Raw genomic sequence first — 27,355 nt, 5'->3', positions numbered from 1 at the left:
AAACTAAAAAATTAATAATATAAAAATATAAATAAATATAAAATTAATAGTAAAAATTATTAATGCTAGTGCAGGCCGGATAAGAATTATTAATATATAAATATTATTTTTTTCTTATGAATTAGGTACAGCTAGCTGGCGCTGCATATTGTGTATAAACCAGCTCGACATAATTAATTTAATAATGGCGCAAAAGAGCCTAAAAAGAGCCATTTCAGTGTATCCGATATTTCATGGTCTACATTATTCCTTTAATGAAATAGCTCTATTAATTCGTTTTCTCGTAGGACTTCGCAAATTGGAAATTGTACGCCTGTGATTATTATAAAAGTCGTCTTCGCGAAATTGATTCTCAAAGACCCGTGGAGAATGACAGCTAGTAACTAAGTCGCGTTGACCAATAATCAATTTTCAGGGGCATTCGGTCCTTCTACCATCATGTTTTCTATTTGAAAACTTGGCCAGAGAAAGGGACAGTTTGTATGTTTTATTAGGTAATTTCTTGCTTTGGGTTTAGTTATGTCATGATGGGCTCTCACGAACCTTGAAATAGTTCTCAGAGATGTTTCAAGATAACATCTCATGTCTTTTCCCTCTCATACTTAAAACCTGGGTGTTTTCATAACAACGTAGCATCATAAAAAATCTTATGCAGTTAATCAACAAAGCTGATTGAAGCAAGCAAGTTCTCAATGTCGCATTTCCCAGTTGATAATTACACAGTGTTCCCATTAGAGGTTTTGACTAAAATTTTTAGAATCTATATAGATTCTGATGATCAATCAAAACTCATGAGTAAGAATTACACAAATGTGTTGAGTTTGAACCGAACATTTCTTGAAATTTTTGGCCCAGAGCGTATAATGAAGGCTGATTTTTATGCTTTGATTCCCCTTCGCTCAACCAACTATGTCAAAAGCTTTGCAAATGATGAAGAGTACAAAAAACACATGTTCAGAGAATACCGTTTTCGAGAATTTATCTTCAACTTAAGGATACCCAGGAGAAATGTGCCTCCAACGGCACCCGTACATATAATCAGAAGAGAATGGGAAAATTTACAGTGGATAACAGCTCCTCGTCAACTTGAGCTTTACAATAGAGCATTCTCAAGTGCTTACGAAGTCCTGGATCTTGAATTCCATCCAGATTATATTGAAAAACACTTTCCTGAGATGCAGAGCAGAAAAGAACAGAGGGATACACAAGTTTTTAAGAGTGTTAAATCATTGTTATTATTTTGCACTAGAGTTATGAACAATGAAAATTCTATTATGAAAAAATATGTCAAGTCGTTCAACATTGATTTACTATTTTTAGATGAATTTCAGACTGCTAGAACTTCAAAGCATACTTTATTCGGGAAAATTTTGGAGAAATACAGTGTTGGGCCTGATAACAATTACTTGAGTATCAAACCAAAACCATTCAAAGTGTTTTCAAATTTTTTTGGTACAAGTCTTGAACATTTCCACAAGTCTACCAGTTCAACCGCCTTGGACATGTACAGAGGTTCTCTTGAACATAGACGTGCAAGCTCAAGAGCAGAATATATATCAGCTTCTTTCCAATTGAGCGCTGACTTTTTATTTCATCGTCAATATCTTGATACAAGTGGTTCTAACACCTCAAATCATCTTGAAATTCAAAATAGATGGCCAATTTTCAAACAAATTCTTTTAACCTCTGGATTTCTTCAGCTGTTTTGTGAGAATAAGAGAATGAATCTTGCTAATTGCGTCTCCAAGAAAGAAGCACAGTCAGTGTTGAATGATGTTTTTGAAACGTTCGATAGATTTGAAGGAATTAGAATCAAGAGAAGAATTAATCTTGCAGTTATGCTGCGCCATCGAGACATGGAACACAATCAAGCGTTTTGCTTTGCACATTGTTTTTTCAAAGCTTTCAATGTTCAGAGAAATGAGACCAAGGAGTTTTTGACAAAAAAAAAACTGAGAACTTGGTTGAAGAATTGGTTAAAGCTTGCACTATAAACTCCTCAGATCACATTAGCACTTCGTTGGTGACTTTAGGATTGAAGACCAATGCAAATGATTGGGAAAACAAAGAGGCTTTTGAGCTCATCAAACCCAAAATGATTGTCATCAATAAACCTGCAAGGTCCAGTTAAATCAAGGTATAACTACTCTGTAAAATCTGTACTTTTGCGTATATTCTTTCTTATTTCTTCTGTCTCTAATCAACTGCGAAGAACCGCCTGTGGCTGCTTAGTTCTTTAGCAGCAGAACCACCAACAATGGTGTAGGTGGTGCCCACTGCCCACAACGTTCAGACCTGTCAAAGCATCAGCATCAGAAAACGGTCAAAATTCGAAATCACATTCAGTCGGCTTTGAATGAAGCCCCTGAATACAAGTAGTATAATGGCCTAAACGTTACTAGACCACTACGAATTGAACTCGAGATGGGGTTGTTTTGCCGCCGTTAATGTTAATCATCACCATCAAAGAGATGTCGCCCTGGCAATAAGGCGGTAGTATCCGTTGATTTGTTTTTAATTCAATTTGTGTCATCTTTAGGCGGCTAATCTTCAATATGAATAGATCCAAAACGTGCACAGCTAGCCTATAGAGCATATGAGAATGAATGCATGAGTGAATGAATGTATTGAAGTTATTGAGTTACACTCGAATTGTAGTTACATTAATATTGACACTTGAACATGTCAAAAGCTTCTACGAGTGGAATTTTTAAAGATCAAACAAACCAATAAAATCAAATTAAAAACAATCCAATATAAGTGTAAATAACCTTCATCCCCATTAAGAAACCGGAAGCAATGATGCATAAATCTCATCATCCTTGAATGAATTGGTTAGCTCCTTCAGATAATGCCATACCCACACGATCAATCTCTTGCTGGGCCAAGTTCCAGTCATGATCGAATATAGCATCTCTAATACTTGGGAAGCTCCACCATTCATAGTCACCCTCTTCTGGTTTCCAAAATTGAGGTCCAAAAATCAAATTCTTATACCATCTCCGTTTTGGCAAGCCCAAATCCACGAGAAATAATTTCTCGATTTGGTTCAATTTTGAGTTCCAGTTCCATCTATGAACAGCCAGCAGAGATGGTTCATTACCACCATCTTCCTCAACGATATCTTTCCAAGCTTTGATCCACAGTTCTAATTCTTTTCCAACTCTTTTGAATTTCAAGATTCCTTCAATCATTGGGTCAAACCTCAATTTATGACCAGCATCAACATCATGTGCATATCTTTGTAAATCTTTGAAAATATCATTTAATCCTTCGACATATTCTGTGACATCAAATGGAAGTAATGGATCTTCGATAATATTCAAAGCAACTTTAGAAATCAATTCAACTAGTTTAGCATGTTTTGAAAAATCTTTATCACCAATCTTTCTAAACTCTTCAAAAGTATCTTGACATGTGTATTTTGGATATTTTAAACCTTTATAACCAAAATCAATAACTGGAACACCTTCAGTAATGAACGGAACGTAATTCTTGTACTCTTGTAATGAATGTAAATTAAAACCATATTCTTCTTGATATTGAGAAAATAAGGTCTTGAATATTGGATTTAGTGCAATGTCCAACTTATCACCAGCAACAGCTTCACTAAGATCAATATAAGCAGTTGTTTCTTTTCTTATTTCACGAGTCTTTCCTTCAATCAACTCTGAAACACCAGCAAAATTATACTCTGAAGCATCAAATGAAATGAAATAAATAGATCTCAGAGGAGTCCAATTGAAGTTTCTCTTTAGCTTCATGAAAACTTGAACTAACTCCAACAAGACCGTAGTACCTGTGTTTGGGAAAATTGCACCATTACAAGGAGAATCTCTTTGAGCACCAATGATCAACGCCTTATCACTTTGTTCTTTACCTTCAATCTTTCCTAAAACATTCCAAATACCATGGTCTGTTGTAAATACAACATGGTTATCCAAAGTGACTTCAAATGTTTGACCATCACCACTAAATTGTTCATCATCAAACTTCACACCAGATTTTAAACTTTCCAATAATGGTTTGGCTTGATTTCTTGTCAATGGAGCACTAGGTATCTTTGCAATGCTTGCATCCTTCATGCTAATTCTATTTGGTAGTTGACTTGATGACCATCCTGGAGATAATGGATCACCTAAATAAAATTCAGGAATTCCAACACTTCTTCTTTCATAGGTATCTGGATAATCATCATTTTCTGAAATGAACAACACACCTTTACAGCCAAAGGTATCAGCTAATAGAATTTGAGAACTTGTTGGTATTTTACCATATTTTATGATAGCAATTGAATCTTCTAAGTGTACTTTTTTACTTTGTAACTTTTCAAAATCAAGTTTACGACCATAGTTAGCATAAATCAAATTACCAGTGACTTTTTCATCTTTTGATAATGGATTGAATTGGTCAGTTATGTCAATGGTTACATCTCCATAGCTTAGTGTTGTTTTATTTGGGAAATTTAATGTAGTTCTCAATTCATCAAAATCAACAAGTTTTAGATTCTGTTCCCTATAGAATGATTCAACATATCTAGCCAATACTAAATCTCCAGAAGTACCAGCATGGTGTGGGATTGATGAAAGATACTCCAAACTTTCCTCCATAGATTTCAAGTCAATCGAATCTTTGATGAAATTGTTCAATAATCCACGATCACTAAATGAACCAAACTGTCTTGAGTTATCAGTTGGAAACAGACCAGCAATAGTTATGAAGTAGATGATAGCCGATATGAATATAACATATGCGAATCTTTTCAATATCAATGGGTTCCCTAATTTAGATAAATAAGCTTCAAATTTCCTAGATACGTATGAATAACCTTCAGCAACAGGATCCAATATTCTTTGAACTGGCGTTATGATTTTGGAATTGAATTGAGACGCTATTCTTTGACCAGCAAATCTAGCTCTTGATAATGATCCACTCAGACGACTTGAAGAACCAGGTTCATCCACTTCCATCTCCTCAATCTCTCTTGCTAATGAATCTTGTGAACCTCGAAGTTCACCAGCGTGTTGTTCTATATCATCGTCATCTTCGGATGGTCTGTTGTTATTGCTCCCTCTGCTATTATCCTCGTAGGCTGGTGGATTGGCGGGAAGCTCCTCGTAGTGATGTGCCATATTGAAATAGGATGGGTTGGTGGGTATGTAAAACAGGTCTTTGGGTTCAAATTGTGTTGAGATTAGTAAAATTGTGTGTTGTTTTATCTTTTTGTTTTTTTCTCTTGGAATTTAGGCGGAGGCAATCCTCGGGTCTAGGAGATCCCGAGACCCGTGAGTTTTGGCGGGAAGAACAGGGTCTAGAAGGGTCTCGGCTCTTTTACACGAACAATTAGTCTCGAGACTTGCTACGACAGAATTGACAGATTGATCGTAAGACATGACAATTATAGATGAACAAGAAGCAAAAATCAATATAATGGTGATCAGATGAAACTGTTCAGTACGACTGAGATGAATAAAAGTATCGGAACAATCCTTGGAAATATAAACATTGCTGGGAAAGTTGGGTTGAAGATAGAATGACATATAATATGGACCACTTGATTTTCTGGATCATACGCAGCCATTCGATCAGTACCGTATAAGAAGGTTTCCCAGTGGGTGAGCTTCTCTCCCAAGTTATTGGATTTATTATCAGAGGCTTCCAGGTTGTTGTGATGCAGTTCTGTGGACTGCTCATCATTATTATCTAGTACTGACTTTGTTAAATTGAAACATTCTGCAATTTCTGTATATCGATAAAACTGGGAAGACAAGGAGAGACATCGAGTAAAATATTTCTAAAATAGTATGAGTTAGTAATGAATTGATAAAATACTTTGATAAACATACCCAAATTGAAAAATTTGACCATGTTTTATTAACATAGAGGATGGACAAAGCACCACAAACATCAATATGATCTATAGAGCTAATGACAGAATGGGACTGATCCACTTCTAGACGAAGTAATGATTCAACAGGCTGTGAAGTTTCAAGAATGTAATTCAAAAGAAAATTGTCCCTCAAGGTCTCCAACACAACCTCACACTCGCTCTTATTCCCAAATATGATGTAAATACCGAATTTTGATGGTATGAAGCGTAACACTCCAAGAACGTATGGGTAAACAAAATACCACGTTGCAATTAAAACTTCAAAATTCAACACGAATTTAAACGTCCCCCAAAGTTCCCCTTGAACATAGAATGGTTTCCAACATGAACGAATTATTGACAGCTTCCAAATAAAATCAGCAATTAGTAGCAAGACGGAAACGAAATGGAACAAAACAAGAATAAATTCAAGAAACTTTGTATAATCTCTAAAGAGCAATTTCTTTGAGTCACCTTTGATGATTCCATGGCAGTGAACAACATCAACATGGACGCTTGGATCAACCTCAGGGTTCTTCCCCCACAAATGTTTTATAACCATCTCTTGCAAAGGATTCAAGTACCTTTTCTGGCCTTTGGTGTTGTTGAAGAACAAGTTGTTTTGTTAGCCGCTGAGGAAACTTCTTGATCTAATTTTGATCTCTGTTCTTTTATAACCATTCCTGGTCCCGTGACATCATCTGTACCAGCAAAAAGAGAAGTTATGAAAAGAGCCATGAACCACAGGGGGAAACAAATTTGAATGGATTTGGATTGATACTTAATTGTGAAATTGAAGCTATTGGTCAATGAGATAATCAAGCAAAGCCGGTGAAAGAAGGTAAGACCATGATCTTCAAGCCACCCAACTGAAGATGGGCACTTATGTCATAGCTCGCCTGAGCTTGAAGTAATATTGGGTTTTAAGCAATCATAGACAATGGATAAGCATTTGTTTCGGTGGTTTCTAACCTCAATAGTATGACTGGCAAAAGTTACTGAACTCCTTTTTTGTATGTGTCAAATGGTTAGAAGCGTTTGAACGTCCCGATTTGGACGTTTCGCGAAAAAAAAAACCACAAATTCACTAAACCCAAAAAGAATAAACAATCAATAGTGATTAGACCATTAAAAGGATTCAAAATGCCTTATAATATAGCGTATGGATGCCATTGAGATTGATGAGGAAAAGGATTTACTTACTAATGATCATTTTCAGGATGGTGTGTGATTTTTTCTACCCTCAACCAGGCGGTGTTGAGTTCCATATGTATCATTTATCTCAAGTATGTTGAATGTTTTATCACAATAGCGAAGCTTACCCATTCTAACCACACAGAAACTAATAGCAAGAGGTCATTCAGTGGTCATAATAACACATTCATACAATTCAAGACGTGGTGTGAGGACATTGACTAATGGGTTGAAAGTTTACTATATCCCATTCCTAGTGTTTTATAGACAAACAACTTTCCCAACTGTGTTTTCAGCTTTCCCCATATTGAGAAACATATTCATAAGAGAATCAATAGATATAGTACACGGCCATGCTTCAATGAGTAGTTTGGCTCATGAGGCTGTTTTCCATGGTTCAATAATGGGATTAAAGACAGTTTTGACTGATCATTCATTGTATGGATTTGCAGATACTGGAAGTATATTGGGTAATAAAGCCTTGAAATTCACATCATGCTGCACAGATAGGGTTATTTGTGTTTCAAATACTTGTAAGGAAAATATTGTTTTACGTGGTGCTATAGATCCATTATTAGTTTCAGTTATACCCAATGCTGTTATATCAAGTGATTTCTTACCTGACCCATCAGCACCTAAAAAAAACAGGATCACTATAGTGGTTATCTCAAGATTGTTCCCTAATAAAGGCGCAGATTTACTAGCTGGGATGATACCCAAAATTTGTCAAGCTGATCCAAATGTCAATTTCTTAGTTGCAGGTGACGGCCCGAAATTTATTGACATACAACAAACTATTGAAAAAAACAGATTACAGGATAGAGTAGAGCTTATAGGTGGTGTCAAGCATGAAAAAGTTAGAGATGTTATGGTGCAAGGTCATATTTATTTACATCCTTCACTAACTGAAGCTTTCGGAACAGTATTAGTTGAAGCTGCTTCTTGTGGATTATTGGTGGTTACAACTAGGGTTGGAGGTATCCCAGAAGTGTTGCCTAGTGATATGACAATCTTTGCCAATCCTGCAGTGGATTCATTAGTTGAGAGTACATTAAGGGCTATAAAATTAATTGAGGAACGAAGAGTGAATACTTCCAAATTTCACGATGAAGTGAAAACCATGTATGGTTGGGAAGATGTTGCAATGAGAACAGAAAATGTTTATGATTCGATTGATGAGGATTATAAATTAACTACATTGGAACAATTTTGGAAATACTATAAATGTGGGGCATGGGCTGGTAAACTTTTTGTATTATGCTTTATAGTGGATATTTTCTTGTATGCATTATTAGAATGGTGGTATCCAAGAGAAAATATTGATATAGCCAAAAAATGGCCAAGGAAAAACAAGGTGCAGGAAAAAAAGTCATCAAACTGAATAAACTTTAGCATTTAGTACAGCTCTTTGTAAGTCTCTTGCTATTAATCTCAATTCATCAGCTTCTGTTTTCTCAAATGGTTTCCGTTTCGGCAATTCAGTTCTCAACCAAGTTCTATCAGGTTGATGTCTTTTGGTTAATGTTCTAACAACTTTTCTTAATGAATGGAGTTCCGATACCAATTCTGCCTTTTCATTATATTGTTTCTGTTCAAGTAATGATTCAAATTGAGAGTTATGTAGTAGTGCGTTATCTTTTGCCTTGTGCAATTCTGAAGTAAGTTGATGATTTGAGTCTAATAAACCTTTGACCCGTTTATTTAGTTCATCTTTCTCTTTGGATAATGAAGCAACATCTTGTTTGAATTTCCTCAATTGGGTCTCTGTTTCTTTTGTGATCATTAATCTTGAATTCAAAACATCAACTTTTAAAGTGATTTCCTCAATTTGTTTATCTTTTTTCTCAATTTCATGCTTTGAAACCTCTAATTCATGCTGTAAATGTTCAAATTCTTGTGAAGCATAACCATTTTTCTCAATATTTTTCAAAAACCAATCATTATTTGTGGAGATGACTTCCCATTCAACTTCTTGATTACTATGGTTTTGCAATATTTCACATAGTGCATCAACTTGTGTACTTATCTCCATCTTTTCAGTGCTCAAGATTGTAGCTTCTGATTTCAAAAGTTCAATAAAATCTTTCAAATTGGGTGATATCGAAGAGATGCTAGATTTTGAAATATCTTCCTCAACCGCTTCCAACTTGTTTAATAATGCTTCCAACTTTATTTTCCTTGCGTTTGTCAATTGATACAGTTGGTTCAAATCCTGGATTGGGATAACATATTGATTCTTTCCTGCTTCACTATTCAACAAATCAATCAACAGCAGTAGAATATCCATGCATTGAACCTCTTGCTCTACTTGAAACTTCAGCTTGAACTTATTCTCAAAAACGGATTCAATATCATCATACTGTTGAGCAATTTTCAATCCAAGTTCATTTAAATCAGGTATATCTCTGAAATCTTGATCAATTATATTATTAGTCAATTTTTCAGTAATGGTTTCAAGGTCCACTAATTTAATCTCTTTATAAGTTATGAAATGTTCACATTTTGAGGAAGAATATTTCAAGAATGATGAAAATTGCATCAAGGAAAGTTTCAATTGAACACTAAGGAGACTGATGAATAAATCATTCGATTCAACAGTTATGTATGATGCAAGAATTTGATAGATTTCCGAATATTTTTGAAGTGATATCATCGTTTTAATCAATGATGATTGTTCTGATTTACCATAATTTTTTTCAATCTGTTCCAATTCTTGATTTTTGAAAGAAACTTCAGCCTTCAGAATCTTCAACTTGAGTTCCAAGTCTATATTGTGATGTGATGTGGTGGTTAGTTTCTCAATTGGATCTAATGATTTCGGAGGTTGAGTCTTTTGAAGATTTGTGATAACTGTTTGTAATTCTTGTGCTAGTTGATAAAGTTTTTTATTCCTCTCTTCAAGAGAAGAAACGCCTTGTTTTTCATTATTCAAGTATTTTTTCAAATCATCAAGTTCCTGTTGTAATTGTGATTCAGTTTCAACATGGAACCTTTCAATTTCTTCATCAACTTTCCTCAAATCTTCCAATTCTTTAACTGATGATTTCAATTTTTGATTTTCTTCTAATAAGGTATTGTTTTGATCTGTTAATCTTTCAATAATCTCTGTAGAATGGATTGACGTTTCAATATGGTTTCTCAAATCAGCAATGATTATTTCTGCATCTTTTAATTTTTGAGAAGTTTCATTATACCGAAGTTCAATATTTGATAATGGCTGTAATTTACTCTCTAGATGGTTGATTTTTTGCATTAATGAATTTTTCTCATTATCCGTGTGATCTCTAAGTTTGATCAATGCTTCTTCAAGTAGTGCGTTTCTTTTGATCAATGAATCAGTTGATTCGTTCATTAATGAAGAATCTTTGATGTTGGCGCCTATGTTTAGTTCATTATTCAATGACTTGATCTCTTCTAATATACTTCTATTTTGTTCTGTTAAAGCTTGAATCTCTTGTTTAAATAGTTCATTCTGCTCTTCAAGAGTTTCTTTATCAATTGCTGATAATTCAAGATCTTCCTCTGCTTTCAAGAGCCTATCTTCCATATCTGTATTTTGAGAATGACTGGTTTCCAACTCACTCTTCAATCTATCAATATCAGACCTCATCACCAGCAATTTATCCTGTAGCTTTTGTATAATCAATTTCAATCTCGATGTCTCATCAGAACCAACATCAGATGACCTTGAATGAATTCTTGAAGGAGCTCTTGAACCATTTCTGGAACCACCATCTCTCACTTTCTCAACTTGTAACGCTTCATTATCATCATTATCAACCACCTCAAGTACACCTTCCCTTACGAAGACACCATGCTTATCAAGACATTGGAAATAACGATCACCATTAACAGACCCATCATTTTTACCATTAGCTTCTTGTAATTCAACACCTATCCAAACACCGGGGGCGAATTGAGTCTCACCAACGAACCTCACAACGCCTGGCTCACCTTTGAACAATACCCTTGAGCCAACATTTATCATTTTCCCCCAACAACGTTAATCGAATCAAAGAACGACTAAGAAGGAAAGAAAACTTGATCAATCACTTTTTTGTTTACATTTAAAAATCGATGTTACGCGCCACACCAGCCAATTTTTTTATGAGGTTCAGGTTTTTTTTTATTTACGCGTTTCCTTAATCAACAAACCAGATCAACTGGGAAGAAAATAGGTATCAAACATGTCCATTCCAAGAAGAGGAGGAAACATTCAAACAGGTGCGTCATTACGTGCTCCATCACAGTTGAAAAAGGAATTACTCGAAGAGCAAAAACAAGAGATCAGGGAAGCTTTCAACTTGTTTGATATGAATAATGATGGGTATTTAGATTATCATGAATTGAAAGTGAGTTGAAAGTGATTTGAAGTGATTGTTATTATGTGACTAACTTGTTGGGGGTAGGTTGCTATTAGAGCCTTAGGATTTGATTATTCCAAACAGGAAGTTTTGGACCTCATACATGAATTTGACAGAGATGATAGAAATCAAATGCATTATGAAGATTTCTTTGCTATAAGTAAGTACTCAAAGCCAGCGGTATGATAGAAAAATTATGAGCTACTAACACTATGGGAATCAGTGGGTGAAAAAGTGTTGAATAGAGATCCATTGGAAGAGATTCGTCGTGCTTTTAGATTATTTGATGATGATAATACAGGGAAAATAAGTCTACGTAACCTACGGAGAGTTGCCAAAGAGTTGGGTGAAAACTTGACAGATGATGAGCTAAGAGCTATGATTGATGAGTTTGATTTGGATAATGATGGTGAAAGTGAGTATTATGGTTGTTTTTTTGGTGAAGATAAGATATACTAACTAGATGTGACAGTCAATGAAGAAGAGTTCATAAGCATATGTACTGATAATTGAGAGGAGCCCCATTGCTTGAGATTGCACTGGCTGTATAATATAAACTGGTTATAATAAGAACGTTGAGTAATTTGTTTTTCTTTTTACAGAATTAGAAACTACTGGATTAGGCAATTGGATTTGTTTGGCTTTGTGTCATTTCCTGGCGGCTAACTTCGTTGTGGATGATATATATTTCGACGTTTTCTGTTTCTTTCTTCTTTCCTTTAGACTTTCTGGCCTCTACCTTAAAACTTTTTCTGCTTACATATAAATAGAAACAACTATGATATGAGCAATCCACTTATCAGAAAGGAAATAATCTTTCCGGGCTTCTATATTTGAGTTACTCGTTCGGTGAACCTTTCAGTCGTGATCCACCAACTTCGTGAACAGTGGTGTCTTTTTAAACATGGTATTCATAATACCAGTCTAGAGCCCATTGGTGAACTTCATTTATATGCGTTGAATAGGTTAGTATTGCAAGTCAATTTGGGATAATCACTGCTTTTAATCTATTCACCAGATCATTTTCAAGTTATTCAATACATGTAGCCAAATCGATTCAATTACGGAATCACTCAACACATAAGCGCTCTACCAATTTAAGCGTGATCTTCTTTGTATTTACTGGATAGCATTCTTTAACTGACAGATCACGTGCCTCTCATTTAGCCTGTGCAATCTCGGCGCTTAATGTTTGGGAAAAGTATAAAAAGACAACAGGGAATAATCAATAATAATGCTTACGATCACCAGGCAAATTAAATGTTCTATGGCTAAATTTGATGTTAGCCGATCGTTTAAGTGAAGAGCGTTAGTGAACCATTGTATTTAAAGCGCTGGTTAATGAAAAGGTTTATAATTGACCTCCCAAATAGATTCTTAGGAATCCTTACAAGCTCAGTCACTACAATTCAATCCGTGGTTTCTTCTTAGCAGGCCCAATTGAAAATGAATATGACAATCTTGTATCACCAAATGGTGCATTAGACTCATTAGTGAGATCCTTTTGATAAGATCTCACAATAATCTAGCAATACATCATTTATCATTTAACATCAAAATCTTTAGCACGTAGTCACACGAATCAAGTTGTTATTTTACTGAGGTTGTAATTTGATGCCTTCTCAGTCAAATCTGAGATTTCGCCGCGAAGTCTCAGTTTATTACCCTGTGTTGATCTTTTTTCCGCGATTTTTGATTATGTAATACAGGCCAGTTTTTTTTCAGTTGTTGAAAAATTCAAATGTACTCGAGAAAATCATTTTGATGAAATACTTGATCAGATATCATCTCAGTTTTCTTTATATTTAAACTTTTCATAATTCGTCATGTCATTCTTATCCAAGGCTGGTGAAAGATTCAAATTGAATCTTAAAAGAGTCCCAAAGTTTAGACTTGGTCAATATGAAAAACTTCAAAATAAAAGTCATCCACCATTTTTAAGACCTGATGTTAAAATAGATATTCAAGCTGATAATTCCATTCCAACTGATTTCTCAAAATTGAAATACCTAGTTGGTGATAGAGTAATGATTGTCAAAGGTCCTAAAAAGGGTAGTATTTGTAAAGTGAGTCGTCATGTTGAAGGTAATGGTTATATATTGGATGAAAATGGACCAACAAATACAGTTGCAATTCCAAAAATGTTTTGGCAAGAAGGTCAAAAATCTCATATTGTCACATACCCAAGAGCCGTTTCAGGTGACAACTTGAGATTAGTTGCAGAGATTGAAGATGAAAAAACTGGTCAAATGAAGACTGTTGCAGTTGAAAATTTAGAATTTAAAGGCCAATATTATGATGAAGATTATAAAAAAGTGCTGAAATATAGAACAGTCAAAGGTCAAAATGACCTACATATCCCATATCCAAGACCTGATCCAAAAGAGGAGGGCCAATTATGCACAGAGGTTGATAACGTTAGAGAACGTACTTATTTCGTTGAATCAGCTGTTAAAAGTTCAATCCCAGAAGATGCTCTACTCACAATAAGAAACCCACATTCTAAATACAGACGTGCCAAATTGACTAAATTGGATGTCAAGAGATTGACACCACCAAGTATGCCATTATCAGAAACAAGAAAGGCATACTGGAAGGAAAAGAGAGAGTTGAGTAAATTACCAAAGGTTAATATTACTGATGAAATGAAGGCATTCTTGGGTGCAAAGATTAGAGAACACGAAAAAGTTAAAGCTAAACAATTTGAGGAAGTTTCAAAACTATGAAGAAATGAGAAAATAAGAGACTACACTTGTAAATATGATCACCAAAATATAAAGAAATATTTTTAGAAATGTATATTTTTTCATGATTGGGGTGGCTTATTAGTAGTTTTCAAATCGTTTTCATGTAATCTAGCACTTTTAATCTCAAATTTTGATATTCTTAGCTTCTCTACTGGTGATATTGTCTTGCTTGACATCAATAACAAGATGTTTCATCATCAGCCTAATTTTTCGCTATGATGAGTAAAAATTAAAAAAAAAAAATGAAACGAAAACAAAAAGTATAAGCCATCAAACAAACCTCTCATCGCAATCCACTCCCCATAATAAATCCAACCAGTGTTGAACCTTCTTCATATTCAAGAGCATCATGGACTTTAATCCAGATGACTTACCCTATACCAATCCCAGAGAAGAGCGCAGAGTGGCGTTAGTCACAGGTGGGAACAGTGGTATTGGATGGTATACCGTTTTACATTTCTATTTACATGGATTTGTGGTTTATATTGGAGGTAGAAGCTTCACTAGGGTTAGTAAATCTATTAAAGAGATTGAAGCAGAGGCGATTAGAAGAAGAAGCACAGTTGTTGAGAATGATCTAAATCAAAGATTTCTTGGTGAATTAAGATTTGTGGAGATTGATTTGTTAAGTTTGAAATCTGTTGAAGCTGCATCTATAGTGATTAGAGCCACTGAGCCTCAAATTGACCTATTGGTGTTGAATGCTGGTGTTATGGCGTTGCCATTTGCTTTGACAAAGGATAATTTCGAAGTACAATTTCAAACAAATTATGTTTCACATTTTTTATTAACTCAAAGATTATTACCATTGATTAAAGGAAGAATAATATTTGTCTCATCAGTGGGTCATCATTTTGAAGTGTTCAGATTCAACAGGGATTGGAATTTCAATTACAAACCAAATATAATCTTCACTTGGTTCAGATATGCCATGGCCAAGACATCAGGTATCCAATATATGAAACTATTAGCATTGAAAAATCCAGATATTCATTGTTATTCAGTACATCCAGGCTTTGTCATGAATACAAATTTGTTTAGTTATTGGACAAGACTGCCCATTATAGGCGTTTTCTTTTGGTTTTGTTTCCAAGTTTTTGGATTTTTCTTTGGTTGTTCAAATGAAGAAGGTTGTTATGCCACTTTGAAATGTGCTTTGTCAAATGAAACATTACTAGAAGAGAATGGAAGTTATTTCAAAGCTGGTGGTATCTTGACAAGCCCCAGTAGGGTTGCTTCAGATATAAATAATGCTGCTTATAATTGGGTTTGGACTGTGCGACAGTTACGGGATCGTGGGTTTAACGACTTGGATTGAGCCTGGCTTATTAAAATCCTTTTTTTGCATTTTCTACTCAAATAATTTTGCTATGTTGTTTAATTAAATACTTTTTTTGCATCTTTCAATTTCGCATTTTTGACCAATATTATGGTTTTGTCATTCTAGGAAGCTCTAGTACTTCAAGGAGGTATTTATGTAATAATTTGAGTATCATGTATTAAGGAATATTGACTTTTGATTGAATTTTCAGGGAAAACCTCAATTCTATTTGCACTTGAAGCTTTCATAACTATGAAATTCCTGCCAACGTATTCAGTGTCAATAACACTTTCGCGAAAAACGTACAACAGCAAAAAAAATCAATATGGAAACGATTATCAATTAACCAAGATCTCGAGTCTGGAAAATTCTTTGAAATAAATTGAATATGCTTTCAAAAAGGCTATTACTGCCAACTGCACTACGGCCACACGCTATAGTACGTGCCAATTTACAACGTCACCAACTATTGGCTCGTCGTACAAATGTTCACTCTTCATTTGATTGGAAGCCTATTAAAGGTAAAGATAATGATAAACCAAAACCTTCAGTTACTAGATACATTTTCCTTTCATTGTTGATTGCGATGCCCTTAGTCACTTTTTATTTGGGTACTTGGCAATTGAAAAGATTAAAATGGAAAAATAACTTAATTGCATCAAGTGAAGATAAATTAACATATCCTCCAATTCCATTACCAAAGAAAATCAACCCTGATGATGCTGAAGATTTACAATATAGACGCTATCTAGTCACCGGTAAATATGACCATTCTAAGGAAATCTTTGTTGGTCCTAAAGTTAGGAACGGTGAAAAAGGTTATCAGGTTTTTACTCCTTTAATTAGATCAGATGGGGGTGAACCAATTTTGATTGAAAGAGGGTTTATCACTGATGAAAATATCTTACCACCAAGAAGAAAATTGAAGCATTTATCATTACCAATGCATGAAGTCACTGTGGAAGTCATCTTGAAGAAGATTAATGAGAAATCAAATTTAGTGTTGAGTAAATTGGACCCAGATTCAAGAGTTTGGCATGTTATTGATGTTCCTGAAATGACTGAAGCTACTGGATGTGCCCCAATTCATGTTCAAGCTTTAATTGATTTGAAGGATTATCCAGTGGAGACTAAGATTGTTAAAGAGGATAAACCATGGTGGAAAATATGGAGTAGAGCTCAAACACATGAAGAAACACAACTGAAGAAAGTTGATGATCCTAGTGATATCCAAGAGTTCAGTCCATATCAATTGCTAAAAGCAGGTGTTCCACTTGGTAGACCAGCTAGTATTGATTTCAGAAATAACCACTTACAATACCTTGCTACTTGGTACGGGTTAAGTTTTGCTTCTTCCATTCTGTTGTTTTTGGTGTTCAAGAAGAAACCAAAAATGGATCCGACAAAGGCCAAATTGGAGCATGCAAAGAGATATACTTAAGCAAAATAACTCCACTTTCCTGTACATACAAATGTTTAAATTCACGATGTATATTCAAAATCGGTTGTAGCCAAAAACGCGTCTGAGTCGCGAAAATGGGGTTCGCGAAGTGCAGGAAGAAAAAAACATAAACATCGAAAACAAAACAAAACAAAACAACATTTTTAACCAAAAGCTTACAAAATAGGGACCATGTCAAAGAAACCATCAAGATCCACTACACCACATCGTTTATCACGTCCATCCAACGTACTTCCAATATCTCCGGGAGTCCATTATCCTATTGAACTGGACAAAACACCAGTAGATGATTTATCATCCCAATTTATAGAATTGAATGATTCTTTAGTGGACCTAGACTCCAATGTCCAACAGATACAACAGATCCACGAATCACTAAACAGTTTCAATGAAAGTTTTGCAAGTTTCTTATACGCACTTCAAGTGAATGCTTACGTTACTGAATTTAACGAAGTGCCTACAAATTTCAAAGAGTTTAAGAAAGTTATTGGTATCAATGAAAAAATTGAAAAACTTGAATCGATACTGAATGAAAGAGAAGTTCCCATCAATTCGAATACCAATGTTGGTGATGATACATATATGACGAATGACGATGATGGAAGTTTCGTGGTACAACCTAGAAATTCAATATTACCATCTCAACCTCAGCAGAGATCTGGGATCGCTACCACCAGCACCACTGCAAGACAGAGACAGAGTACCATTGGTGCATCTACTGCAAACCAAGGAAAAAATAATAGTAAGATACCCGTTGGTAAAAGGGTTAAAGTTGGTGGTCCTGTCAAAGATAAAAGACCACCTTTTAGATAGGAGTTGAGGATAACAAGGTGGCTTTGAGAATTGGAACCTCAACTAATTGGACAGTTAGAGGGTTGTGGCTGTATACTTGAAAGGCCTTCTACATGTTTATTTCAGGTGGTTTAGAATATCAAATTATTAAACAACAAACAACATACTGGTCCGCTGCAAGCACTTCCAGATTCTTCTTTCAAAGAAGGTTTCATAGCTGTCTATGTGTTATACAGGAAAAACCTTCAATCAGCAATCAACTTCTTGTACTCTTCACTTGCAAAGAACTCATCGACACCTTTTTCAAGAAGTTTTGCACCTTCTATATAATCATTTAATTCTGAATAAATCTGAGCACTGAATCTAATCCAAATCTTACCATTATGTAGAAAAATTGGAGCAACAGACTTGTATTCTTTGATCAACTTCTTTTCGATAGTTTGTCTAATCAACATGTATTTTTCCAAGTTCTCCCAATCCTCTTCTCTAATAAGAACGCCTTCTTTAACCGGATATTCAACAGTGAACAATGAAGTTAGTAAAGATTTTTCATCATTTTCCAAGATTTCAGTTCCCCAAAGCTTTGCTACTGCTTCACTTGCTTCTCTAGCTAATCTGAAGTTGTAATCCTTGACCCTTTGCAAGCCACCAATCTCTTCGATAAACTTGCTAGCATCTTTGACTGTGACCAACGAAGCAGTTATCTGAGCACCAATAAAATTAAACTGATCTGCAAATCTTGTCTGTTCCTTCTCTTCTTTCAAGACTTGATCACCATCCACGTAAAAATGAGAGATAGGTAAAGAGTGGATAGCTTTATGATGCTTAGGATCAACGTATAGAGCTGCAGAGTTCTTTGGAGTATAATACCACTTGTAAAGATCTGTAGCTAAAAAGTCCGGCTTCAATTCATCCAAGTCAATATCCAATAACCCAATCCCATGAGCAGCATCAACCAATGATAAGGCATCGTACTCTTTAGCCAGCTTAATCAAACGTTCAAATGGGACTCTGACACCAGGTTTGGAGCTGATTGTATCAATCAAAACAATCTTGATTTTGTTTGTGGATAATTCATCCTCATACTTTGAAACAACTTCATCATCACTCAGTGGGTAGTTCAAATCAAATTTAACAACTTCCAATTCATTCTGTTTAGCAACAAAGTTAACCGTTTTCAAAATGGCAGGATAAGTGTTTGATTGAACCAAAATTTTATCACCTTTTTCAAATTTGAAAGATCTTAGAACAGCATTGATCAATGTAGTAACATTCAAACCTAGTGCAATATTTCTATAATCTGTGTTCAAGACTTTTGCAACTTCTTTTGCAGAATCATCATAATCATCACGATATTCAAATTTTCTATAAGCATCAGGCCAATAATAATCACGTAAAGTATGTCTCTGTAATGATTCAAGTATTGGTAATGGAGCTAAACCGAAAGCACCATTATTGATCAAGTAAGCTTCAGGATTAACGTGTGAGAAGTACTTCTCTCTCAAAGGGCGTCCAAACTCAATTAAATCAGAATCTTTTGTCATGTCTTCTGTGATTCCTTACAAGTACAACAATGGTCATTTACCTTCAATCATGATTCTTCACCCCTTTATATACACAAGCAGCATAACGTTCTGCCACAATTAACATCAAGTTGACACAGTTATTTGAACATTCACCTTATAGTTTCTCAAAGGATAATCCACCATTTCCAGTAATTAAACCGATGTTTGGTCTTTGGCATCAAACTTCAAAGTGTGGCGCGTGCTATAAAGTGCTAAAATCAATACTGACTAGTAATACTTCACGAGAACATATATCCTATTATTGGATAGGCCACTTATTAGCTTCAACCTGAGTTCACCTATTCCATTCTCTTCATCCCATATTCTTTTAGTTGATTAGCTGAACGTTCAACTATGCTTTAATCTTGAGTCCAATTATTAGACTGGGTGATCGGGGCACAAACCATACCCCTTTGGATCCTACTGAATAATTAGGCAAGTCAACATCAAATCTACTTTTACACTTCGATTGTACTACAAATCCTCTAAATTAGGCCCTAAAAGAAGATCCAAGATCAGAAATCAACAATAGCTTTGAATAACAAGAAAGAGAACGAAGATATTCACAACTTTCTATGAGAGCTCATTTGCTTATGGTATCTTGACGGCTTGAAGACGGATTTAAAGATGAGATTTTAGTAATCACTTCATGAAACCAACCAAGGATACAGTGTTCAAGATTCCAATACAGCTATACAGACTGGTGCCATTTCTAGGGATATAAAGCCCATGAGAACCCTCTAAATTCAGCATGCTATTGCTATAAGGTTCTCCAGAATCAATTGAGTTGTGAAAGTCAAACATGGTTCAATCGTATAATCTTCGTGATACAAACTTGTTCAAACCTTTGAAAGTTGGTGATGTTACACTATTAAACAGAGTTGCTTTAGCTCCTATGACCAGGAATCGTAGCGATGAGGATTTTGTTCCAAATGAGCTAGCAAGTATCTACTACAGCCAAAGATCCAAAAGACCTGGTACTTTAGTCATTTCGGAAGGAACTATCATCTCCTTGGAACCAGCCGGTATGTTTGTTCCACCTGGTGTTTTCACTCCAAAGCAATTGAAGGCATGGGAAGGTATTTTGAAAGCTGTTCATGCAAATGGTTCATTCATGTTTATCCAGATCTGTGCCTTGGGTGGGTTAGCAGATCCTGCCAAATTGGCTTCCAAAGGTTTGAAATTTTCAGCTCCAAGTGATGATGTTTATATTGATGCACAACAGGAACAATTGGCCAAAGAGTCTGGAAATTTGGCTCATGGTTTAACAACTACTGAAATTAAAGGGTTGGTCAATGACTTTGTCACAAGTGCTAAGAATTTAGTTGAAATAGGTGCTGATGGTGTTGAAATCCATGGTGCTAATGGGTTCTTACTCTTTGAGTTCCTGTACAGTAGCTTGAACAAACGTACTGATGAATATGGAGGATCAATTGAAAATAGGGCACGCTTAATATTAGAAGTGATTGATAACGTTGGAGAAGCTATTGGCTACTCAAAAGTTTCTTTAAGATTGTCTCCTTACTATATTCACGGGGATCGTGATTTCTTTGAGCCAAGTACTATTGCAGTCTACTCCTACTTGGTAAGTGAATTAGAATCAAGAAGGTTACAAGGGAAAGAAATTGCATATTTGCATATCATTGAACCAAGAACTCAGGACAATTTTGAAGATAATAATTGGATTCTGCAAATATATAAAGGTGTCATTATAAGAGCCGGAAATTATACTGATGATCATGAAAAGGCTTCCCGTGATGTTGATTCATATGATAAAACTGTTATTGCTTATGGGAGAATCTTCATTTCAAACCCTGACTTGGCAAATAGATTGGAAAATGATCTGCCTCTACATAAGTATAACAGAGATACTTTCTTTACTCCAGGTCCTACTGGATACATTGACTATCCTGATTATAAGACAGAATCCAATTGACTGCAACATATATAAACAATGTTTAGCTCTTCTCTTTCAAGATAATTCATTTATAGATAGCTGTTTAAGAAGTCATCAACTATATCCTTTTTAGGCTTTGGGTAAATTTTACTAGTCATTTATGTTCAATAATGTAAATGCTTTCGCAATTAACTATGAGCTAAGAGCTCACATATATCAATTAACCAAATGTGCTGCAAATAAGGGTAGAATATTATAGGAGATTAGGAGCTGCTCAACGCGCTGGCTTAAAACACTTTGTTCATTCATGTAGCTTAGACCGATACATATTCATCATCATCATTTACAACCTTTAAAGTTGCGTGTAATATACTCATCAATAGGTAGTACTTCTTAATCTCAAGCCATAATGTGGTAGTGCTTCTTAATCCTGGATCATAATGTGGTAGTGCTTCTTAATTTCAAGTCATAGTGGAGTAGTACTTCCTAAGTTTGGCACTTCTTCAGCAAGTACTCGTTAACTAAGGAGTATTTAAGAAGAACTCGTTAATTTCCATACCAATTTTTGTAAGCACTTCTTAATTTCTGTTCGGGGCTGCAAAGAATTAAGTGCTGGTTAATTTCGCGGACTCGCTAATTTCGTTTCACCTATTCGTCAAGAAACTAGGCCATATTCAGAGATCCAACTGCTTAAGAGATCTCTGTTGAGTATACAGTATACGTTCCGCACCCTAGTTTGCAGAGAGATGGAATTTAAATAGCCTGCGTCAACTCTGTCAATTGTAAGCGGAATTAACCGATCTTTGAGACAACTATCGAGTAATATTCACTACATACAATATTAATACTTATATATCAAATATTAAAAAAAAATTCTAAGCTATTTATAATAAATTTATCCAATGAAAAGATTGAGTACTCAACCTAATCAATGTTTGTCATCAGAAGACCTGGTTGACCTGGAACAGCACTATCGATGATTTTACCAGTGATCAAGATTGGAACTTCTTCACCAGTTAAAACATCTTTACCTTTACTGGCACCGTTTTTGAATGAAACAACTTGAACTTCTTTAGTTTTAACAATTGATGAAGCACGTTTGATATTGTCAAGAGCATTCTTAATGGTTTCAACTTCACTGAAATTCAATTCTCTGTTGAAAACAACAGATGGTGATTCTTTGGTTAAACGTTGTTTCAAGTTACTGATGAATGGCATAGCACGTTTCATATCTTTACCAACCTTTTGCTTGATAACATTGTTATCATTTAATGATTGTTTTTCAAACAGTTCACGAACCAATTCAATATAATTATTTTGCCATTCTGGGAATGATTCAGAAACAAAGATGGTTAACTTAACTGGTTTTGAAGAATCAAGTTCGGATGGTTTACCTTTCTTTTTCTTCATCAGAGCACCTTCAGTTTCACGAATTGAACGAGTCAAGTAACGAATGTACTCTAAACCTTCAGAAATTGATAAATCAACTGGTTTGGTAGCTCTTGGGAATTTAGCATCTTGAACAGTTGTGTTTTTACCTAAAACTTCACGGTAAATATATTCAGCAAAATGTGGAACAATTGGAGTTAATAACAAAATTTGAGTTTCAATGTAACGTAAAACTAAATCACGATGCATAACTTCACAACTTTCACGGTAGTAATCACGAGCAGTTTGGTAATCAAATAAACCTGTTTTCAAAGCAGCTTTGTAATTACTTTCATCGTATTGTTTGTAAGTTTCTTCAATCAATTCATTCAATTCATTTTCAAACGCAATATCAAAGAAGTCAAATTCACCAGTTCTAAAAGTATCAACTCTCTTGATAGCATCTTCAGACCATTCTTTCAAAGTAGTCAATCTCAAAATTGCAGCATTAGCACTTGATTCTTCAAAATTGGCATCTTCAACGGTATCACCAGCATCAGCTAAAGCGATACGAGAGGCATCGGCACCGAATTTTTCAACAATTTGTTCCAAAGTCATGAAGTTACCAGTTGATTTAGACATCTTGTTGTTGTTTAATAACAAATGACCATTAGCACGAATACCTTGTGGCCAGTATCTCTTTGGGAAAAGAGCAGTATGACAATAAATGAAAAAGGTCAAATGGTTTGGAATTAAATCTTTACCAGAAACACTAACATCTAATGGATAGAAATATTCAAATTCTCTTCTTAAACGTTGTAAGTGCTCAATTGGAATATCAGTTTTGATGTCTTCTTTACGTAAAAAGATGTAATCAAAGACATCACTGGTCATTTGTTCAGCTTTGATACCAAGCTCACCCTCTTCTCTACCATAGAAATCCTTATGCAATAAATGTGAAATGGTATAAAACGATTGGTAAATGGTAGAGTCAGATAATGATTCAACAAGGTATTTTTCATCCCATGGTAATTTAGTACCTAAACCATAAGTACGACAAACCGCCCAGTTCTTTAACCAATCTAAAACACCTTCAAAAGCATTTTGAGTTTCAGTGGTGAATGTGTTCATGTCATGTAAAGCTTCTAATGCGTCAGCTTTCCATGATTCTTCACCATAATCAACATACCATTGATCTTCTAGGGAAACAATACAGCTATCACCTGAACGTGAAACAACTGGAGCTTCTGGTTCATTGTAGGAGAAAGCTTGACCAGCAGCAATTAAATCAGCTTTAACTTTTGGTTTAGCAACCTCAACTTTTTCACCAGTGTAAGGACCATAGATTAAAGTACCGTTATAGTAACCTTCTTTGTAAGCAGCTTCTTTAGCTTTAGCTAACTGTAAGGCATCTTTAGGTGATTGAATTTTCAATTCATTACACAAGTATTCAGCACACATATCACCATATTTCTCAGTACGAATTAAAGGAACTGGTTCATTAACCCATTCCTTTTGAATACCGTAGTATTCTGGTTTGTTTTGTAAATCCTTTGTAGTGATGTAATCATCTGGGGAATCAGATGGAACACAAGTGACAACACCGGTACCCTTAGTAGCCAGAACGGTTTCCATAGGTAAAACTCTTAATTCTTTATGGATCGATAATGGGGCTGAAATTTTAGAACCGATTAATTTGGAACCATTAACGACAGCAACAGAAGCGTAATCACCACGTTTTGGAGTTAATTTTTGGTATGACATGTTTTTATAAGCACGTTCAGTGGTAATGAAGTAATAATCACCATTATCAAAGATACCATAATCAATTTTTGGTGAAACAAAACAACAAGTTTGACCATACATAGTCTCTGGACGTAAAGTAGCAGCAATCAAATAAACCTTTTTAGACTTGTCCAAGTTTTCAGCAACCGATGGGTCAGCAAATTCGGTGACTTCAATTTTAATACCGGTGTATTCTTGTGGAGTAACACCTTCACCAGATTGTCTATCGTGATCCATACATGCTTGACCATCTTTTTCAGAGTAGATAGTGTATCTTTCACCAAACTTTATTCTACCAATATCTTTTAACCTAGTAATTTGCCATTTGACAAATTGATCATAGTATGGGTTAACATCAGTGGTGATCATGGAACGACGCCAATCAATACGAGCACCAAAACTGTCACAATCTTTTTTACATAAAGGTGGGAAATATTCTAACCAATAGTTTGCATCAGCGAATTTGACAACGTCTTCTCTTTTTATACCTAATTGCAACATAATCTCGAATTGAAATTTACCACGACCTTGTTTAGCGGCAGCTTTAGATTTTTTAGCTTTGAATTTAGAGACATCTTCAGATTTAGCTTGAGGCTTTGGAGCAGCAACTTCTTCTTCTTCTTCTTCTGCAGGTGGAGCTCCAGTGTAATCATCACCAAATTGTTCAGCTTCACGAGCTAATTTATCAGCACAAGCAGCAATTGGCATACCAGTACAATGGAAACCTAATGGGAATAAAGCTCTTTTACCACGCATACGTTCAAAACCAACGCTGAATTCAACCTTGGACAAAGTAAAACAGTGACCAGCATGTAAAACACCATTCATATATGGGTAAGCCATTGAACTCATGAATTTTGGGTACTTGGCGTGTAATTCATCAATGTCAATATCAACAGTTTCTTCTTCTAAAGAAGGAGCATCTAGTTCAAAGATCTTTTCATCCGCCCAGATCTTTTGGTATTTTTTTTCTATATCAATAAGAACATCTCTACGAGCAGTCTAATAAACTCTTGTTAGTAATTGTTCAGAACCTTTAGAAGCCAGATATGACTTTTTCTTTTTGATCTCTATATTGCCATATCCGCAAGAACAACAACACTCACGTTCTCAAGAACAATAGTCTTAGCATCAGCCATTTTCACTAGTAAAGCAATCGATCAGACTCTAAGCAACTCTATATGAGACCTAACCAATGTGTTCTGTTTTGTACTTTATTCGCTTTTAAGAATGGTGATTCATTCGATTCAGCTTTTTTTTTCTGTGAATCCGTCAGCGGCTCAACAGAGTTTTGTAAATCAGGCCGGTTAACGGCTTGTATTAGGTAAGACGCTACGGGACACACCATAATAAACTATAGTAGATGCAAGAAAATGTACATTAAACTAACGCTCAAACAATCCGTCGTCTTCATAGTCGTCTTCAAAATCTTCTTCATAACTGTCGTAATCCTCAGAGTCACTTTCAGACTCATCAGACTCTTCTAGTTGGCCCTCAATGTAGATGTTGGTCAAAGTTTCACCTTTGATCTGTGAACCTTTTGAAACACTATAACTTCCCTCTATGTTACAATTTGTCAATCTAGATTTGGCATGGACTATAGAGTCTTTACCAATGATACAGTTTTCCAATACAACATCATCTTCTAACGTGATTCCATCCAACAAAACACAACCTGTCAAACGACAACGTTTACCAATATTACAATTCTTACCAACAACAGTTTTCTTTACACTGGTACGTTCACCTAAAGTTGTATTCTCACCAACAACAGAGTCAGCACCGACAGTAGCAGCACCCTTTTCTTTAGCTTGTGCGGGTTGCTGTTGTTGTTTAGCTTTCAATTTCATGATGTAACGATTTGCTTCCATATATGCTGGTAAATTATCAGCTCTAACAAATGTACATTGTGATGGTAAAACCAAAAAGCTAATGGTTCCTTTAGGCACAGAATGCCTCCAGGAACGACGTGCGAGATCTCTCAGTATTTTGGTTATTGACTTTGTTCTATAATCTTCAATTTCCTCTTTCAATACCTTTAAAGCTTCTGGGGAGAAAAAATATATGAATGAATCTAAGAGTTTTGTGGAAACATTGACATTAGGATATCTCCAAACCATTTGTGTTCTAATTTCCAAGAATTTTGAGGCTTCAACTGTATCTTTTGAATAAATATCTAATAAGTGTTGATCATCCGAATAAACAGTATAATAATTTGTGAAGTGTTTTTTGTCTATACTTTCAAATCTATTGTTATAATGAACAGACATGGCAATATCATTATCGTCTCTATTTCTGAATTCCTCGATCAACACTTGTGGAGGTAAATCAGTGACGAAATCACAAGGTAGAAGAATAAAATTACCACTAACTTTATCAATAAATTCGGCCAAAATTTCACCAGTTGAATCACCATCAAACTTTATAATATTAATATGACTGTGGACATTTTTTGGTCTTTTGGATTTGTAAGCTTCAACAACAGCAGTAATTTCAATATTACTATCTGAATCACTAACGACTGTGACAGCTTTGAATGGGGCTTTATCACACCATTCCAAGACATACTCGATCATTGGTTTGTTCCCAATTGGTAACAATGCCTTTGGAATACCTGTTTCCTTGGTCATAGAGAGAGGGTTTAGCCCACTACCTTTTCCACAGCATATCACAGCATGAAATTCCATCTTCTCTTATAATTTCAAATACAAGTTGATGCTTTCACTAGTTCTTTGATTTCTTTACTCATCGTTAAAATCGATTTTTTTGCAAGAAAATTTCAGTTCCGGAATCAAGTCATGTGATCATAGATTTACCCTCGATTTTGTCTTTGGCGATTTCGAGATTTTATGATTTCTTTCAAGGAAATTGCCACTTGAAAACAACAAAACAAAATTCAAGCTCAAGTTTCAAGGTGGTTTAGTCAATTGTTTTGATAATCGTTTTAATTGTTCCAGTTCAATTGGACTACATCAGTAACGCAAAAAAAGT

At 35.2% G+C, this 27,355-nt stretch overlaps 12 protein-coding genes across 12 annotated transcripts; 8 read left to right on the top strand and 4 right to left on the bottom strand.

Annotated features, from left to right (window-relative positions):
* Positions 1 to 692: 692 nt before the first annotated feature.
* Positions 693 to 2,131, top strand: WICANDRAFT_85659 (uncharacterized protein; the record flags this gene model as incomplete). Its single annotated transcript, XM_019185923.1, has 2 exons — positions 693 to 1,910; positions 1,958 to 2,131. The coding sequence occupies 2 exons, from the start codon at positions 693 to 695 to the stop codon at positions 2,129 to 2,131; spliced, it is 1,392 nt and encodes a 463-aa protein (XP_019036715.1).
* Positions 2,132 to 2,816: 685 nt separating this feature from the next.
* On the bottom strand, positions 2,817 to 4,970 carry WICANDRAFT_35634 (uncharacterized protein; the record flags this gene model as incomplete). Its single annotated transcript, XM_019182335.1, has 1 exon — positions 2,817 to 4,970. The coding sequence occupies one exon, from the start codon at positions 4,968 to 4,970 to the stop codon at positions 2,817 to 2,819; it is 2,154 nt and encodes a 717-aa protein (XP_019036714.1).
* A 2,042-nt stretch (positions 4,971 to 7,012) lies between these two features.
* SPT14 (phosphatidylinositol N-acetylglucosaminyltransferase SPT14) lies at positions 7,013 to 8,444 on the top strand (the record flags this gene model as incomplete). The annotated part of the gene is made up of 3 exons (XM_019185922.1): positions 7,013 to 7,029; positions 7,089 to 7,155; positions 7,209 to 8,444. 3 exons carry the CDS (start codon positions 7,013 to 7,015, stop codon positions 8,442 to 8,444), a joined length of 1,320 nt encoding a protein of 439 aa, XP_019036713.1.
* Positions 8,445 to 11,313: 2,869 nt separating this feature from the next.
* Positions 11,314 to 11,940, top strand: CDC31 (centrin; the record flags this gene model as incomplete). Its single annotated transcript, XM_019180666.2, has 4 exons — positions 11,314 to 11,415; positions 11,473 to 11,587; positions 11,651 to 11,842; positions 11,900 to 11,940. Coding segments are annotated over 4 exons (450 nt in total), but the record flags the coding sequence as incomplete, so codon positions are not given.
* Positions 11,941 to 13,246: 1,306 nt separating this feature from the next.
* Positions 13,247 to 14,318, top strand: MRPL40 (mitochondrial 54S ribosomal protein uL24m MRPL40). Its single transcript, XM_019186542.1, has one exon. The coding sequence runs from the start codon at positions 13,254 to 13,256 to the stop codon at positions 14,151 to 14,153; it is 900 nt and encodes a 299-aa protein (XP_019036711.1). The 5' UTR covers positions 13,247 to 13,253; the 3' UTR covers positions 14,154 to 14,318.
* A 205-nt stretch (positions 14,319 to 14,523) lies between these two features.
* ENV9 (Env9p) lies at positions 14,524 to 15,492 on the top strand (the record flags this gene model as incomplete). Its single annotated transcript, XM_019182286.1, has 1 exon — positions 14,524 to 15,492. The coding sequence occupies one exon, from the start codon at positions 14,524 to 14,526 to the stop codon at positions 15,490 to 15,492; it is 969 nt and encodes a 322-aa protein (XP_019036710.1).
* Positions 15,493 to 15,883: 391 nt separating this feature from the next.
* On the top strand, positions 15,884 to 16,936 carry SHY1 (cytochrome oxidase assembly protein SHY1; the record flags this gene model as incomplete). Its single annotated transcript, XM_019183819.1, has 1 exon — positions 15,884 to 16,936. One exon carries the CDS (start codon positions 15,884 to 15,886, stop codon positions 16,934 to 16,936), a length of 1,053 nt encoding a protein of 350 aa, XP_019036709.1.
* Positions 16,937 to 17,128: 192 nt separating this feature from the next.
* DAM1 (Dam1p) lies at positions 17,129 to 17,770 on the top strand (the record flags this gene model as incomplete). Its single annotated transcript, XM_019183818.1, has 1 exon — positions 17,129 to 17,770. One exon carries the CDS (start codon positions 17,129 to 17,131, stop codon positions 17,768 to 17,770), a length of 642 nt encoding a protein of 213 aa, XP_019036708.1.
* Positions 17,771 to 17,880: 110 nt separating this feature from the next.
* On the bottom strand, positions 17,881 to 19,620 carry WICANDRAFT_96838 (uncharacterized protein). Its single transcript, XM_019186541.1, has one exon. It carries the CDS (start codon positions 19,291 to 19,293, stop codon positions 17,995 to 17,997), a length of 1,299 nt encoding a protein of 432 aa, XP_019036707.1. The 5' UTR covers positions 19,294 to 19,620; the 3' UTR covers positions 17,881 to 17,994.
* A 204-nt stretch (positions 19,621 to 19,824) lies between these two features.
* On the top strand, positions 19,825 to 21,252 carry OYE3 (NADPH dehydrogenase; the record flags this gene model as incomplete). The annotated part of the gene is made up of 1 exon (XM_019182597.1): positions 19,825 to 21,252. Exon 1 carries the CDS (start codon positions 20,117 to 20,119, stop codon positions 21,248 to 21,250), a length of 1,134 nt encoding a protein of 377 aa, XP_019036706.1. The 5' UTR covers positions 19,825 to 20,116.
* Positions 21,253 to 22,135: 883 nt separating this feature from the next.
* On the bottom strand, positions 22,136 to 25,503 carry CDC60 (leucine--tRNA ligase CDC60; the record flags this gene model as incomplete). The annotated part of the gene is made up of 2 exons (XM_019185921.1): positions 22,136 to 25,366; positions 25,471 to 25,503. 2 exons carry the CDS (start codon positions 25,501 to 25,503, stop codon positions 22,136 to 22,138), a joined length of 3,264 nt encoding a protein of 1,087 aa, XP_019036705.1.
* Positions 25,504 to 25,749: 246 nt separating this feature from the next.
* GCD1 (translation initiation factor eIF2B subunit gamma) lies at positions 25,750 to 27,051 on the bottom strand (the record flags this gene model as incomplete). The annotated part of the gene is made up of 1 exon (XM_019182283.1): positions 25,750 to 27,051. The coding sequence occupies one exon, from the start codon at positions 27,049 to 27,051 to the stop codon at positions 25,750 to 25,752; it is 1,302 nt and encodes a 433-aa protein (XP_019036704.1).
* Positions 27,052 to 27,355: the final 304 nt, after the last annotated feature.

Source organism: Wickerhamomyces anomalus, assembly GCF_001661255.1.
Source record: "Wickerhamomyces anomalus NRRL Y-366-8 unplaced genomic scaffold WICANscaffold_6, whole genome shotgun sequence".
Lineage (NCBI taxonomy): Eukaryota > Fungi > Ascomycota > Saccharomycetes > Phaffomycetales > Wickerhamomycetaceae > Hansenula > Hansenula anomala.
Note: the sequence above shows the minus strand (reverse complement) of the source record. Positions and strands in the feature narration are given on the sequence as shown.

Excerpts from the sequence above, each read along its gene's own strand:
- MRPL40 (XM_019186542.1), top strand. The coding sequence starts at position 13,254 with ATGTCATTCTTATCCAAGGCTGGTGAAAGATTCAAATTGAATCTTAAA.
- WICANDRAFT_96838 (XM_019186541.1), bottom strand. The coding sequence starts at position 19,293 with ATGACAAAAGATTCTGATTTAATTGAGTTTGGACGCCCTTTGAGAGAG.